The sequence below is a fragment of the Clarias gariepinus genome, unplaced genomic scaffold (genome assembly GCF_024256425.1).
Source record: "Clarias gariepinus isolate MV-2021 ecotype Netherlands unplaced genomic scaffold, CGAR_prim_01v2 scaffold_30, whole genome shotgun sequence".
NCBI classification, from domain to species: domain Eukaryota; kingdom Metazoa; phylum Chordata; class Actinopteri; order Siluriformes; family Clariidae; genus Clarias; species Clarias gariepinus.
In genome coordinates, this window is record NW_026520997.1 from 592,901 (window position 1) to 608,949 (window position 16,049).

General features: G+C 39.5%; 1 protein-coding gene across 1 annotated transcript; it reads left to right on the plus strand.

The window, feature by feature from the left end:
* The first annotated feature begins 4,831 nt into the window (after positions 1-4,831).
* tbx20 (T-box transcription factor 20) lies at positions 4,832-15,772 on the plus strand. Its single transcript, XM_053490686.1, has 8 exons — positions 4,832-5,265; positions 8,634-8,868; positions 9,948-10,112; positions 10,334-10,442; positions 11,043-11,201; positions 12,118-12,194; positions 13,471-13,583; positions 13,711-15,772. Exons 1-8 carry the CDS (start codon positions 5,139-5,141, stop codon positions 13,998-14,000), a joined length of 1,275 nt encoding a protein of 424 aa, XP_053346661.1. The 5' UTR covers positions 4,832-5,138; the 3' UTR covers positions 14,001-15,772.
* Positions 15,773-16,049: the final 277 nt, after the last annotated feature.

The window sequence follows — 16,049 nt, forward strand, 5'->3', positions numbered from 1 at the left end:
AGGGACATACACAGAGAGACAGACAGACAGACAGACAGAACTGTGATGAGGACGTTTGAAGGTTGGCACACAGTTCAGGGAGTGCAGAGGACTAGAGTGAGAGGGTGAGAGCCAGGCCATGCCAATACTGTTATCAGTCACATACACACACACACACACACACACACACACACAGAGCTGCTAGGTCCATGTGAGGCCAATGGAAAGCCTGGGGAAAGGTCAAAGGTCAGCAATCAGCGCAGCCCAAAGCTGTGCATCAACATGAAGATGGAACACAAGCTTCACTTCATCACACTCTGACACTCTGTCGTTCCACCACACTAAAACTCTCACACACTGTCACTTTCTAAGACTCTCACTCTCTCACTTCTTCATGCTCTCACACTCTTACTCTCTCACGCTATCACACACTCTAGCTTGCTCTTTTGCTGCTCTACGAACATTCATAGATGTGAACAAATCATGAAAGGAGCTCACATGTAGTACAGAAAATAGACACTGCAGTGCACCAGATACCAATATTTACAATTATATAAAATATTTTCAGTGATTAAGTGAATGTATAAAATGTCTAAAATCCGGTATATTGTATGTGTGTGTGGTGAGGATGATGGGGAGGAATTAGACATGACAATTAGGGAAAAGATTGAGAGAATATCACGAAAAAAAGGTGTATAAGACTCACTTTGTTGGACTTAAGAACAAATCCAACTTACAAACATGCTCCTTGAACGAACTCGTTTGTAAGTTGGGGACTATTATACTAAAATTATAATAAAAGAATAATAATAATAATAATCACTACACACTCACTGTACGCTTTACAAGGAGCATTTGTATACGTGTTCAATAGTCTCTTTATCCAGTCAGCCAATCACATGTCAGCCACACACTGCACATGTAAATGCATGCAGAAACAAATCCAAAGCTTCAGTTAAAGTTCACGAATGAAGAACACATCTCCAAGAGTTCGGAGATTTAACCAAGACGTGGCTGCTGGTGCCAGATGTTTGATTTTTCAGAACCTGCAGGAATCACACACTGCACCTGAGGAAGAGCACACAAACACCACACAGTGACCAAAGGTATCAGTTGTTCATATGAATTCTATAACAGGCTTAATAAAGCTGTGAATGAAACCTGTTTATGATATGAATTCAGCTGTAGCCTTGAGATTTCATGACCACTCATAAGCAAATGACCTGATTATGTACAGTAGCTGCATCACAGGTGTAGACTATAAACAGTACAGTAAAGCGTGTGTCCCTGTGAGGGACGGAGCTGAGGGAAGCGATAGTAAGGGGCCAGGGGAAGTGCACACCCTGCTGAATGTGAACTTAACCTCACCGTGCCCCGGGACAGACGGGACAATTAGCACCGCGATCAGCATCAAAAAGAGCAGCGCAGCGTGAAGCCTGTCTAATTAGTCATATGAACAGAGAAGTGGTTGGGGGGGGGGGATGGGGGTAGGTGGGGAGGAGAAGGGGGGAGGTGGGGATGAGGGGGATTTACCACTTCAGATTCTTACTCTAAACTCTGATTTCCAGGTACAAGTACATTTAGACCTATCAACTGTTCAAAAAAGAAAACAATAAGAACATAACCGACAGAAAACCTGAAGCTATGGGAGTGATTGTGGTTTGTGGGTGTGGTTACAGGTGTGCCTACGAGTTGTGGGTGTGGTTACGGTTATGGGTGTGGTTATGGTTTGTGGATGTGTTTATGAATTATGGGTGTGGTTACGTGTGCTAAAGGATGGTTGTGGTTGTGAGTTTGGCTATGTGTTATGAGTGTAGTTATGGGTGTGGTTATGGGTGTGGTTATGCATTGTGGGTGTGGTTAGGAAAGATTTGATGTCATCACTCTTACCTTGGGGCTTTGGCCTGAGAACTGTACCAGCGTTTTTATTTTATTCATTTTCACCAGCTCAGATTGAATGAGAGAGCAGCATGCTGGATACACACATTAAAACACACTTATACAGTCAGAGGGCTTCCCCAATAACTATATTTCTATGCAAAATTTTTGAAACATAGTTGCAGAATAGGAAGCCTTGTATCAGTGTGTCAGTTATCTGAGGGTGGAGTGTAGTTGGATGTAGGTGGAGCGTGGACTTGGTAGGTGGTTCGCGGCCAAAGACACGCCACATTTTGTATTGAATGTTTACATGGAGAGGGTGAAGCTGTCATTACTGATGTGCTCATGGTCTGCCACATGGCTAGAACCCTCACGCAGAACCTCATATCACTCACTATAGTATTGTGTCATGTTGTTGCTCTTGTTTGCACATTTGCACTTAATGTTGTCTTTTTGTCTTTTGTATATAGTTCTTAGATAGATTTGTTCATTTATGTTGTTCATTTATGTTGTTCATTTATGTTGTATGTACTGTAGCACCTCTGTCCTGGAGGAACGTTGTCTGGTCTCACTGGGTACCGAACTGTATCTGGGTGAAGTGACAATATTACAATACTGTAATGGACACTCCCCTGTGGTGGGCGGGGTTTATTACAGACCTGAGCAGCAGGGCGTGGTGATCCATAAGTACCTGTAAACCGATCATGTATAGCCAGCATGCAGCAGGTATAACGGGTGAGACGTCACGGACTCAGCTGGACCGGAACCATGAAAACTACAGTTAATTCAGGACAGTTTGGTGCAGTTGTACATTACATTCAGAATGGGAGAAAAACCTCCTGCTGCTCTTATGTTTAACAGGAACACTCCATCCTGCACCCTGACCAGAGCTGTGTGTGTGTGTGTGTGTGTGTGTGTGTAAACTCCACTGCTTCACATCAATGAGTAAAAATCTTTCTCATAGTTTTTTGTTGTCTAAACAAAGCAAACAAATAACAAAGTAATACATCTAATTAAAAACAATGTTTTGCTTCAGAACATAATGTTAATATTATATTATTATTTAAATATTATTACAAATATTTATTTAATTACCTAATTGTCATTTGTGTTAGGGGCAAGTTGTAGCGCACTGTTGTGTGTGTGTGTGTGTCTGTGCGTGTGTGTGTGTGTGTGTGTGTGAGAGAGAGTGTTTAGAGTGGGATGTGACCGGTTTACTAAACCCATTAACACTTTTTTTTTATCTTATCAATAAATGAGTTGTGTGTGTGCGTGTGTGTGTGCGTGTGTGTGTGTGTGACGCGGGTGAGCAGGGCTCAGGTACGTGCACGTGTCCAGGTGAGGTGTGTGTGTGTGTGTGTGTGAGCTGGAGATCCCCAGTGTGTGAATGATCATGGGGAGAGGAGTGAGGCTGAGTGGGAAAGCTTTTAGCACATTATCCGCTGCCAATTGCTCCGTAATCTAATCTCAGGCCACCCCGAGCTCCTGAGGATCACACACACACACACACACACACACACACTGACTTTGACCACCTAAAGGTGATTCATCAACTTGTAAATATACACCACTCAGCGCTTTTTATTTATCCTTTTTCATATAGAGACACGGACAGCGCATGCGCCAAAAAACTGCTGCATACTGATATTATTATTATTATTATTATTATTATTATTATTGTTGTTGTTGTTGTTCTGTTTTTAAAACAATACTTCAAATTGATTCTATTTCTTTAGCTTCCTAAATCAGGAGAGAGAACTCTCTCACACACGCACACACACACACAGAAATAATATTATTATTGTTTTATAATTATATTATTATTATTGTTGTTATTATTATTATTATTATTATTATTATTGTTGTTGTTGTTGTTGTGTATTTTAACAACTTTAAAATACGCAATAAACTTTGCTTTAAATGAAATGTATTTATTTTGCTTAATAAATCAAGAAAGAAAAGAGAAAACTCTGTCCGACACTCACACAATAATAACAACAACAACAACTAGAATAATAATATTAATAATAATAATAATAATAATAATAATAATAATAACACACTATATGTTATTATTATTATTATTATTATTATTATTATTATTATTATTATTATAGCAATAAGATATTTTCAGTGTTTTATCCCGTGTAAATAATGAATGATTTTATCGGGTTTAGAATCCAAACATACTCTATTTATTATGAATAAAACACTAGCTCGATATTTAGTTTCTCTGATATGATATATTCTTATTTATTTTCTCTCCTGTATATGAAGATGCTCAGTGCTGTGTGTGTGTGTGTGTGTGTGTGTGTGTGTGTGTGTGAGAGAGAGAGAGAGAGGGAGAGAGACGCTGGAGTGTAACTGCGAAAATTAGATAAAAACAGAATAAAAATGTTCCCACTGCAGTCTGATGTGTTTAATCTGATCGAAATTAGTCGAGTTTAATTCTGATTGTTAAACTCCGGTATTACAGGAATTAACTCACCAATACAGATTAGATTAAATTCTTTCATGTCACAGATTTATATTATTTTTTGTGGTCAAACATACCATTATATGTAGGACATTAAGACACTAATGAAATAATAATAAGAATAATAATACTAATAATAATAACAATAATAATAATAATAATAATAATAATAATAATAACGACAACAACAACAATAATAATAATAACTATAATAATAACAATAACAATAATAACTATAACTATAATAATAATAATAATATCAATAACAATAATAACTATAATAATAATAATAATAATAATAAGTGTAGACAGGTTATGAAGTGCTTATGAACGTCGTGTTATTAACGTTTTTTTTTTCCTTCAGTTGTCGCGGAACAAAAAAGTGGGAGGTGTCTTTAAAGTGGTGACGTGGGGCCTGCGCAGGGCGCTGATTGGCGGGAGTAATTTGTGAAGTTAAGGAGACCGAGTGAAAGTGCAGGTCAGTTTGATGAACAGAGACAGAGGAGGAGAAGACAAGAAGAAACCCGGAGAAAATGAGGCGGAGCCGCAACTAGCCGCAGACATACACACACACACACACACACACACACAGGAGAAAATCTACCACTACATCATCACTTCCAGCAGATCCAGCAGATCTAACACACACCCCGCAGAGGTCCTGAGGCTCATTTATTTGTTAGTTTGGGGGATTGTGCAGGAGGAGTCTCCAGTCTGAGTTCCTCTGCTGGGTTTAGAGCTTCCTCCGAGCTTCTTCTCTGGACACAGGGTGTGTGTGTGTGTGTGTGTGTGTGTGTGTGCTGAGATGGAGTTCAGTCCGTGTCCGAAGCCGCAGCTCTCCTCCAGAGCCAACGCGTTCTCCATCGCGGCCCTCATCTCCAGCAGCTCGGCCAAGGACAAGGACAGCGAGGAGAACACCATCAAACCCCTGGGTAAGAGCCTGGAACTCTTCATCATCATCATCATCATCATGTGTGATGTTCCTTTGATTAGATTTTAAATATTTCAAGCAGTGCTCCTTAAACTCCAGTGGTGTACAGTAAGTACAGTAAGTACAGTAAGTACACTTAATAGTCACCTAGTGAACATGTAGGGAACTGTCTAATGACTTCACAGCGCTTCTACAACTCAGTCTGGGTGAGAGAGTCTGCGGAATGCCTGAAGGTAAATGGAAATTATATGTACAGATAAACACACACACACACACACACACACACACACGCGCGCGCGCGCGCTAAAGGTACTAAACTCGAGCCCGTGATGGTTCCGCTTCAGTGCCAGTCCTGTCTAGACCCTTTATGTCTCAGTCACAGCTTAATGAAAGTTTTATTACATTTCATTTCATACTCATTTCCATAACTTTACTTTGATTCTGTAAAACAACTTTTAAATCGAATAATAAACCAGAATTAACCTTAAATAATTGACATTAAACAATAAGTACAAACACTCTGTTCTGTCTGTAAGGAGCACGGGTCATGTTCCATTCCCACACAATAACCACTACACTCTGCGAACATTCCCTCAAATGTTTATTGCCCTACAGTCTTACAGAGAACAGAGCAGGTTCTAGAGCTGAGAGAACCCGGGTTTATTCCCTGCAGAACCTCCTGAGGGATGCAGAAGGGTTACACACCGATGTGTGTGTGTGTGTGTGTGTGTGTGTGAGTTTAATCCGCACTCAGAGCGTTCTTACAGAAAAACCATTCCGGAAATACAGACGGTTATTTATAGCATCAGGAACCACCAGGAACCTGCAGTTTAGGAACCGTTTACAACTGTAAAGCGCCTTCAGTGTTTCTGTCTGGATAATGTTGACGATGATGATGATGATGATGATGATGGTTTATATTTGTAATTGTTATAAAGCAGTGAGATGATTATTGTTGCGGGTCTCGCGCGCTGCCTCTCCAAGATTTATAAGATTCACATATACATTATTATAATAAAATATTAAACATTCAGAGTCGGATTTATAATCACAATAACTCAACTCTGTGTGTGTGTGTGTGTGTGTGTGTGTGTGTGTAGTAGAAACTGAACTAGCCGCGGCTTTAGTCTCCGGATTGTGAATTTATTCTGTTAATCACATGCGGTAATAAACAATAATAAATATTAAAGAGACCGAGCGATGTGGGCGTTGAACCTCACCCAGACTGTAGTGCTGGTTTTGGTATGTGAACCTGTGACCCGCTCCTAGCTCCTAAACCCAGCGCGAGAGATTTTATTCCAAATTTCTTTAAAAAAAAAATAGAGGCAAAAACACACAAACCACCTGATTTCATTTTAAAATGATTTATTAATTATAAAAAAGCATGTGATGATAATCCCACTCGGGTTTAAGTTCCTTTCAATGCTTACAGTTAGGAGTTTAATTCTTAGTGTAATCAGTTATAACATCCAAATTATAAACAACTTATTGCTTCTAATGTATACATCCAACAACTAAACAACAATAACAACAACAATAATAATAATAATAATAATAATAATAATAATACGCTTAGTGTATTGATGTTTTTTTACAATGAACTCTACCGAATGTTTTAAAATGGTATTTATAATGATTTATTTATAGATTTTGACAGACATCACACGACTGTAATATAAATGTTACAGATTCTTTTGCGTGTAAAGATCATCATTATAAACACGGAATTAAATGAAGGCTGCAGTGCAGGACAGAGTGATTATTCTCGATCTCACACCGCTTTAATGAGACAGAGCTGAAGGAGTCGGTGGTTTGGGTTCAGACTCATTACAGAATCAGGAAGAAAAGAAGACTGAGATAGAGCTGGATATTTCAGAATAAAACTCATGTTCCTGCGACACAACCCGGGGCAAAAGGACAGAATAACAGCGCAGATTGACACACACACACACACACACACACACAGATCTCACACACAACACACTCTGCTTCTGTTCAAGTTTAAAGTGATTTGGGTTTTATGGTGTAGAATTCTCTCTATGATTAAAACTAATCGAAAAAGAAAGGGTGTGATAATAATAATAATAATAATAATAATAATATTTCTGTAAAGACAATGAAGATAATGAATAATGAAAACATGATTTCTGCTCAAGGAAACCGGAATCCTTCTTCTGCAGTTTCCTCTCTGGTTATTAAATACGGAATAGAAATAATATTCTTTGTACATGATAAAACAACATAAAAAAATTTGGAGATGCAATTTATTTTTCTTTGCGAAAAATGTTGTGTGTGCTTGGGAGCGATGTCAGTGTGGTTAAATACTTATGACATTAAATATAAAACAACAATAAAAGCAATAATAATAATAATAATAATAATAATAATAATAATAATGATAATAATAATAATGATAATAATAATAATAATAATAATAATGATAATAATAATAATAATAATAATAATAATAATATATTAGGAGTAGTATAGGATTGCAGAAGAAATTTTGAGTTTTGCTAATTTGTTTGGTCAATTTACAGAAATTCATCCAAACATTTTTTTTATAATTATTTAATTTATTTAATATTTAGAGAGAGAGAGAGAGAGAGAGAGAGTCTTATCCTCTGATCCACAGTAATAAGCAGCGCACAGATCTGATCCGAGTTTACAGAACTCAGACATTAGAACACTTCTGCACCGTCACACAGTATTTCACTTCACACACAGTCCTAATGCTGTTATTGTATTATTATCTCCTGAAGGCGGGGTCGGTCTCGTTGTTGTTGTTGTTCTTTTAAATCTTATTCTGTTATACAACATTTTTATCTCTTCAAAGGCCGCGAGCTGCAAAATATAAAATGAAAACACATTTGTGTAGGTTTAATCAGATTCTAAGATTTAGTTCTCTGGATAAATATATTATTATTATTATTGTTATTATTATTATTATATAATATTATTATTCAGAAATAGCTTTTATTGCCAAGTGCGTTTACACGTAACAGACATTAGTTTTGGTGTCAGACGCTTCCAGGTAATATACACACACAACACACAAAGAGAAATAAATACGATTAAAATAGTGATGATGATGATGATGATGATTATTACTATTATAAGCTGAACGTGTTTGATTATCTGATAAAAATGTGATACTTGATTTTAAAATTAGAATTTAAATCACTTGTCGCTTTTTTTGTCGGGTAATATTTTTTATTATATATATATATATTAACTTTTCTATGCCTCAGTTCCTTATATTCTGTAATTTTTGCTCTGCGTGTTTGTGTGTGTGTGTGTGTGTGTGTCGGCTCTGCGGCTGAATGTGAAACTTTCTTCCACGTGTGATGGTTTCGTTCCCGACTCCAGAGCAGTTCGTGGAGAAGTCTCGCTGTGTGGGCGGAGCTGCGGCGGTGGGCGGGGCTGTGGGCGGGGCTGTGGAGGTGGAGGCGGAGGTGGAGGTGAGCACGGAGCCGCTGATCCCCTGCAGTCCGGCGGTTCCGAGTGAACACATGGCCAACATCAGTTGCAGCCTCGAGACCAAAGAGCTGTGGGACAAATTCCACGAACTCGGGACCGAGATGATCATCACCAAGTCGGGCAGGTGTGACGTCACACACGAGACGCGGTTTCAGAGAGCAATTTTGGTTGAATAAAATAATAAATGTTAAATGAACAGCAGATTCATGTCAGATTTCTGATTCATTTCGAGTTTATCTGAGAGATCAGAAATCAGATTATAATATAATATATATAATATAATATAATATAATATAGTATAATATAATATAGTATAATATAGTATAATATAATATAGTATAATATAGTATAATATAATATAGTATAATATAATATAATATATTATAGTATAATATAATATAGTATATTATAGTATAATATAGTATAATATAATATAGTATAATATAATATAATATAGTATAATATAATATAGTATAATATAGTATAATATAATATAGTATAATATAATATAGTATAATATAATATAATATAGTATAATATAATATAATATAATATAATATAATATAGTATAATATAATATAATATAATATAATATAATATAATATAAAATAGTATATAATGTGATATAATATAATATAATATAATATAGTATAATATAATATAGTATAATATAATATAATATAATATACTGTAATATAATGTGATATAATATAATATAACAATTTTATCATATATAATAAAATATATTAGACTTGTTTCAGTGTTATAAAGCTATGCTTGATTATGAATCCATATTTAATAAAGTCCTGACCCTGGGTCAGTGTGAGATTGATTTAGGACTGGTCTAATATATTTTATTACCATACAGAACAATCATAAAGTCTTTCCTCTGATTTCAAACATATATTACAAAAAAACCTGTAATAACATACAAATAATATTTAAAAAAAAAATTATATTTAAAAAATGAACAGATTTTTTTTAGCATAAAAATATAATTGTTCATAACTAAGCAAAGACATTGTGCTCACAGTGTGTAAATGTGTGTAAGTTGTGTATAAATGTATACACCTATGAAAAATAATAAAAAAATCTTCAGTGACTCAAATTTAAAACATTTAAAACTGATTCAAAAGGTGTTTTTAATATCTTTGATCTATTCATTTGCATAATAAGGGTGTGTGTATGTGTGTGTGTGTGCAGGAGAATGTTCCCCACTATCCGTGTGTCCTTCTCTGGAGTGGACCCGGACTCGAAGTACATCGTGCTGATGGACATTGTCCCTGTGGACAATAAGAGATACCGCTACGCCTATCACCGCTCCTCATGGCTGGTGGCGGGAAAAGCCGACCCGCCCTTACCTGCCAGGTGAGATCATGCAGCACACAACACACAGCACACAACACACAGCACACAACACACAACACACAGCACACATGGCTTTCATATACAGACTCAAAGGCGTGCCTAGACACTCAGCCAGCCTGGACTTCTCTAATACACACTGTGTGTGGAGTGTTAGTGTTGTAGTGTAGTTACTCCTATACAATAATTACAGTATTGGTGTGTGTGTGTGTGTGTGTGTACAGGCTGTACGTCCACCCTGACTCACCGTTCAGCGGAGAGCAGCTGCTCAAACAGATGGTGTCCTTCGAGAAAGTCAAACTCACCAACAACGAGCTGGACCAACACGGACACGTACGAGTCTCCCTTCTCCTCCTGTCCCTCGCGTCACACACCTCAGCACTACACTACTCAATAACTCGCGTGCACACACAACTCCAAACTCACCTTCACACACACACACACACATCTTCAGAGGCGTTTATTAACAACACACTCTTCAGGGTTTATCCAAATGTCTGTCTTTCATATTTCTCTGACTATTAAAAACAACAGATACAATTATAAGCTTTTTGAAGCTAATATATAGAATAGAAAATATACAGAAGGAAGCAGAAAGACAAAATACATCAATAATAAATATACAGTAATGTTGGACTGAGAGTAAAATAATACAGAAATAAAGTGAAGTATAAATTGAATGTAAATAAAGAATGATGATGAAATGTTTAACTGAAGGAATGTTCAGGATGATTATTAACACCATGAAGATAAAATACAGCGAAATAAATCCAGACATTTTAACAATTATATTTATATAATAATAAAACAATAACACAGTCAGGTTTAATACAGAAATATTAGGTGTGGTTTCACTGGTTTATCTCAGCCTGGGCTATTTATATTAACTGTGTGTGTGTGTGTGTGTGTGTGTGTGTGTGTGTGTGTTTACAGATTATCCTGAACTCAATGCATAAATATCAGCCTCGTGTTCACATCATTAAGAAGAAGGAACACACAGCGTCGCTGCTAAACCTTAAGTCTGAGGAGTTTCGCACCTTCATCTTCCCTGAGACCGTCTTCACCGCCGTCACTGCGTACCAGAACCAACTGGTGTGTCTCTCTCACACACACACACACACACACACACACTTTTTCAGTTTAATTGAGTCTAGGCCTGTAGAAAGAAGGTTCTGTAAGGGGTTCGAAGCCTCCTGAGAGCTCCTAGTGAGGAACACGTCCTCAGGTCTAATGCTTTATTTTCTTCATGAACATGACTATGTAGAGAACCAACCCAGAAACATCTGTCTTTAACTGGTTCTGACCGATCCTTTGATCCTGGGGTGTGTATGATTAGATTCATAAATATTTTGGATTGTTTATATATAAAGATTATTGTTTAAAAATATTTGAATCCTATAAAGGTATCGCATGAACATTTTATACATTTTCATTCAAGAAAATTTAAGTAAAAAAAAAAAAAACATTTCTTCAGGATTCTTTAAGTTCTTCTAGATCACTTTCTCATGGAGAACCCAAGGCTCCACGCAGAACCCTTTAAGGTTGAAGAACTCGGAGGAGCCGCGTGTGGATCTGAGCCGCGCTCTGTTTCTTTTTACGCTGAAGGATTTACTTTCTGTTCCAGATTATTTTGTTTTAATTTCCCAGAATCCTTTGTTGCATATCAGTCGAGTCTCATCATAAATAATCACACAATATTTCATTATTTCTAAGATAGGTGTGTGTGTGTGTGTGTGTGTGTGTGTGTGTGTGTGTGTGTGTGTGTGTGTGAGAGAGAGAGTGTGTGTGTGTGTGTGTGTGTGTGTGTGTGTGTGTGTGAGAGAGAATGTGTGTGTGTGTGTGTGTGTGTGTGTGTGTGTGTGCGCGTGTTTGGTAGTAGTACTGTCTCAGTGTTTAGTCTGAGAGATTGTGGCAGGAGGGAGGTTGACGGAGAGAGAGAGAGAGAGAGACAGATAGTGAATCGGAGAGTGAGACACCTGTCTGATGTAATCCTCGTCCTGTCTCACAGATCACTAAGCTGAAGATCGACAGTAACCCATTTGCTAAAGGCTTCAGAGACTCGTCCAGACTCACAGACATTGAGAGGTACTGAGAAACACACACACACACACACACACACACACACACACACACACAGTATTCATGTGTTAATAACTGGTGTGTATGAGCTGAGTGTGTAGTGTCACAGTGAGCACTGACTCGTACTAGCGTCTCCTTCTCCCTGGTCATGAGCTGAGCGTGACCCGTAGCACGGCCAGCGGAGGGGAGACAACACTTTCTCAAAGACAACACGCTCTCCTCCTCCTACTTCTCCTCCTCCTTATCCCTCCATCTCTCTCTCTCTCACTGTTTTTCTCCTCCTCTTTGTCTCTCTCCCTTGCTCTGTATCTCTCTCTTGCTCTCTCTCCATCTGTCTGATTCTTTATTATCTGTTTCTCTCCCTGTGTGTCTCTCTGTGTCTCTCTCCCCTGCTTTGTCTCTCTCTCTCTCTCTCTCTCTCTCTCTCTCTCTCTCTCTCTCTGAGGGTTGTGAATGATGAGATCTGATGAATTGATCTTCAGGGAGCTGCAGAAATCGCATTAGTCTGGAGTCAGGCAGTGCACTAAAACACAGGCTAATTTAATTTGGGACGGGGCCCTGATTTAAACCAGCCCCCCCACGTTGCTCACACACACACACACACACACACACACACACAGCACGGATAAAAACACAGAGATTTGTATTGCGCCGCTGACAGATATTGCACTTCCCTAACTGAATTGTGAGCGTAATGCGGACGCATGGCTCCCGAATCAGAGCACTCTGAGCAGCAGAGGAGCTAATCCAACACACACACACACACACACACACACACACAGTCCCATGTGTGTGTTTAAACCACAGGGAGAGATTTTGGGACACGTGTGTGTGTGTGCGTGTGTGCGTGCACAGGATTACAGACTGACACACAGCACCATCAGCACCACAGTACCGTTAGCATTAGCGTGCACATCACATCTCTCCATTAGCCATCGCTAGCAGAGCAGCTAGCAGGGGGAGAGGGACAATGCTAACATCACACAGCACTGCGAGCAAGAGTTAGCATGATTTAGTAAGAGAGTTAGCAGGAGCTAGCTAGCCTTAGTGTTAGTGAGAGTTAGCTATAGTTAGTAATAGTTATAGCTAGCTGGAGTTAGCATGGGTTAGCTAGTATTAGACTTATGTAAATGTGAAACAATAACATTTCGCTTATTACAAATATTTAGTGCTTATAAAGTCTGATAAGATACTGAAACCCTGCAAAGCCAGTGTGTGTGTGTGTGTGTGTGTGCGCTGCTGGAGATTCATGTTGTGGCTGTGTGTTTAAACTCTGCTGTAGGGAAAGTGTGGAGAGTTTGATCCACAAACATTCGTACGCTCGCTCGCCCATACGGACGTACGCTGGAGAGGAGGAAACACTCGGAGAGGACACACACACCACACACACCCGAGGTGAGGACACACACACACACACACACACACACACACACACACAAAAGACCTGTCTGTACACCTACATTCCAGAGCATCGTCTGTGTGTACGTCATTAACCCCCCCCCCCCCCCCACCCCCTCTTTAGGATCTGCTTTCACGGCGTCTGAGAATCTCGCCTTGAGCTCGTGGGTTTCGGGTTCCTCAGGCTTTTCAGGGTTCCAGCCCCCTCAGTCCCTGGCCCACCCTATCCAGGGCTCTTTGCCCCCCTACGGCAGGCTGGCCGTCCCGCTGGCCCCCCCGGCTCTGACGTCCGCCAGCGGCCCGAGCTTCCCCTCCTTCCACATGCCGCGTTACCATCACTACTTCCAGCAGGGGCCGTACGCCGCCATCCAGAGCCTGCGCCACTCCTCCACTGTCATGACGCCTTTCGTCTGAGTGCCTCTGCCTACAGAAGGCACTATGCAGAAAACACACACACACACACACACACAGTCTGCATGCTGTAACTCTTTATATCTGCTTTATGTTAGAGGAGGAAACTCTTAAGAGGGTTCTGTGAGCATGTAATCACACACACACACACACATACACACACACACACTTTTTACTTCGCTTTTTTGCTTTTAAATTTTCCTTCTGAAGTTGTAAATAAGTCACTGTCATTATTACCATAAAGACGCTGCTGCTGAGGAAAAAATGACAGTACAATTCCAGACAGATGGAATGCAGGCCTCCTACCACAAGGGGGGGCTGTGGGTAATGAACCTTCTTCATTTTTATCAGCAGTAATCTTTGTCGAGGTGTAAATAATGTGACATTGTTACTGTGGAATGAGCCAGACATGCTGCTGGAGGGAACAAGGAAGGAAAACAAATTAAAATAACTTGCAGACAGACACCAGCGTTGCACTGCGTCTGTACAGGAACTCTGTCTGCGTCTGCACAGGAGCTGCGTCTGCACAGGAGCTGCGTCTGCACAGGAACTCTGTCTGCGTCTGCACAGGAGCTGCATCTGCACCTGTCTCAGGCACAACAAGGAGACTCTGTCTTAGAGACACTCGGATCGGAGCACAGCCCGACTCTGTGCATGATGAATCCTATAGGGGGCGCTGAAGTGTCCTGACTCCACTCTGCATCTAACACTACAGTGAACTGCTTATATTGTCACCAGTAACTCTGGACAGGGTCGTACCGAGTCCTCTGGAGCTCTAGGGGGCGCTGTGTGGTCTGGAGGGGTTGGGGGACGGGGGCCTACTGGTCACTTCTGACCTTAACAATTAGAACACAGCCAAGTTTAGGGGTCAGGAGGATAAAGTCGGTGAGGGATTGGGACGCAGCCACAAAGTGTGTTGCTCTTACCCCTTTATTCCCAGGACTCTAGGGGGCGCTTTGTCTCTGGGAGCAGTTTGGAATTTCTGAGGATGCTTTTTGCCTGGCAGAATGAGCTTTTTTTTCTTTTAGTGCCACACTTGGATTGGGACGAGGCCGAGCTCTAGAGGCTGAGACGTGCGTCGTTATTAATATCCGAGTCGCTTTATTAGTTACAGTTTAATCAGACTTCTGAACCACAGTGTTTATTTAAAGATAAAGTCAAGACACCATGCGCTAATGAGAAGAGAACAGGGTTACTGTTCAGCACGAGTGTGTGTGTGTGTGTGTGTGTGTGTGTGTGTGTGTGAATGAGATTTGTAAAGGACTCAGATTACAGACTTTTTCCTTGATGATGTTCTCACCTGTAAATAAGCAGTGAGGCACTGACTCATGACTCACTAAAGTCACATCCATGCACATTTATTAACCAGCGCTAACCAAATTACTCTGTGTGTGTGTGTGTGTGTGTGTGTGTGTGGTGTTCTACACATCCCTGTGTATGAGTGCGAAATGTCTGAACCGTTCATCTGATCACTAAACTCTGTTACTCTGGACACTTTTAAAGGTGTGTGTGTGTATGTGTGTGTGTGTGTGTATGTGTGTGTGTGTGTATGTGTGTGTGTGTGTATGTGTGTGTGTTTTCTTTATGTATATTAACCACGTTATTTTGTTTGGATGATTTTTTTAAGTGCAATATATTTATTATTTCATCAAATCCAACTAAACACAGAGACATGTGTGTGTGTGTGTGTGTGTGTGTGTGTGTGAGAGAGTGAGTGCGTTACTGTAATGAGTATTAAAGGATAAATGTTATTTGTAAACAAGGAGAAATATAAATCTATCTAATCACTCCAAACCTACGAGTCTAATTTCCTGTCTGAGAGCATGCCAAGTCTGATTCCATGCACACACACACACACACACACACACACACACACACGCACAGTGTAGAATTAGATATAAAAGTCTTATTACTTTCTCACTTCAGAGTGTGTAACAGTGTCAGAAAACTGGAACCCCAGAGGATGAGATCTGACCAATGACACACACATAAATAATAATAATAATAATAATAATAATAATAATACAGAAACGTGAACAAGTGTGTGGAAGA

Bases quoted from the DNA above. Each gene is read 5' to 3' on its own strand.
- tbx20 (XM_053490686.1), top strand. From the start codon at position 5,139: ATGGAGTTCAGTCCGTGTCCGAAGCCGCAGCTCTCCTCCAGAGCCAAC. The intron at 8,869-9,947 runs GTGTGACGTCAC...GTGTGTGTGCAG, and splicing joins ATCATCACCAAGTCGGGCAG to GAGAATGTTCCCCACTATCC. The intron at 10,113-10,333 runs GTGAGATCATGC...GTGTGTGTACAG, and splicing joins GACCCGCCCTTACCTGCCAG to GCTGTACGTCCACCCTGACT.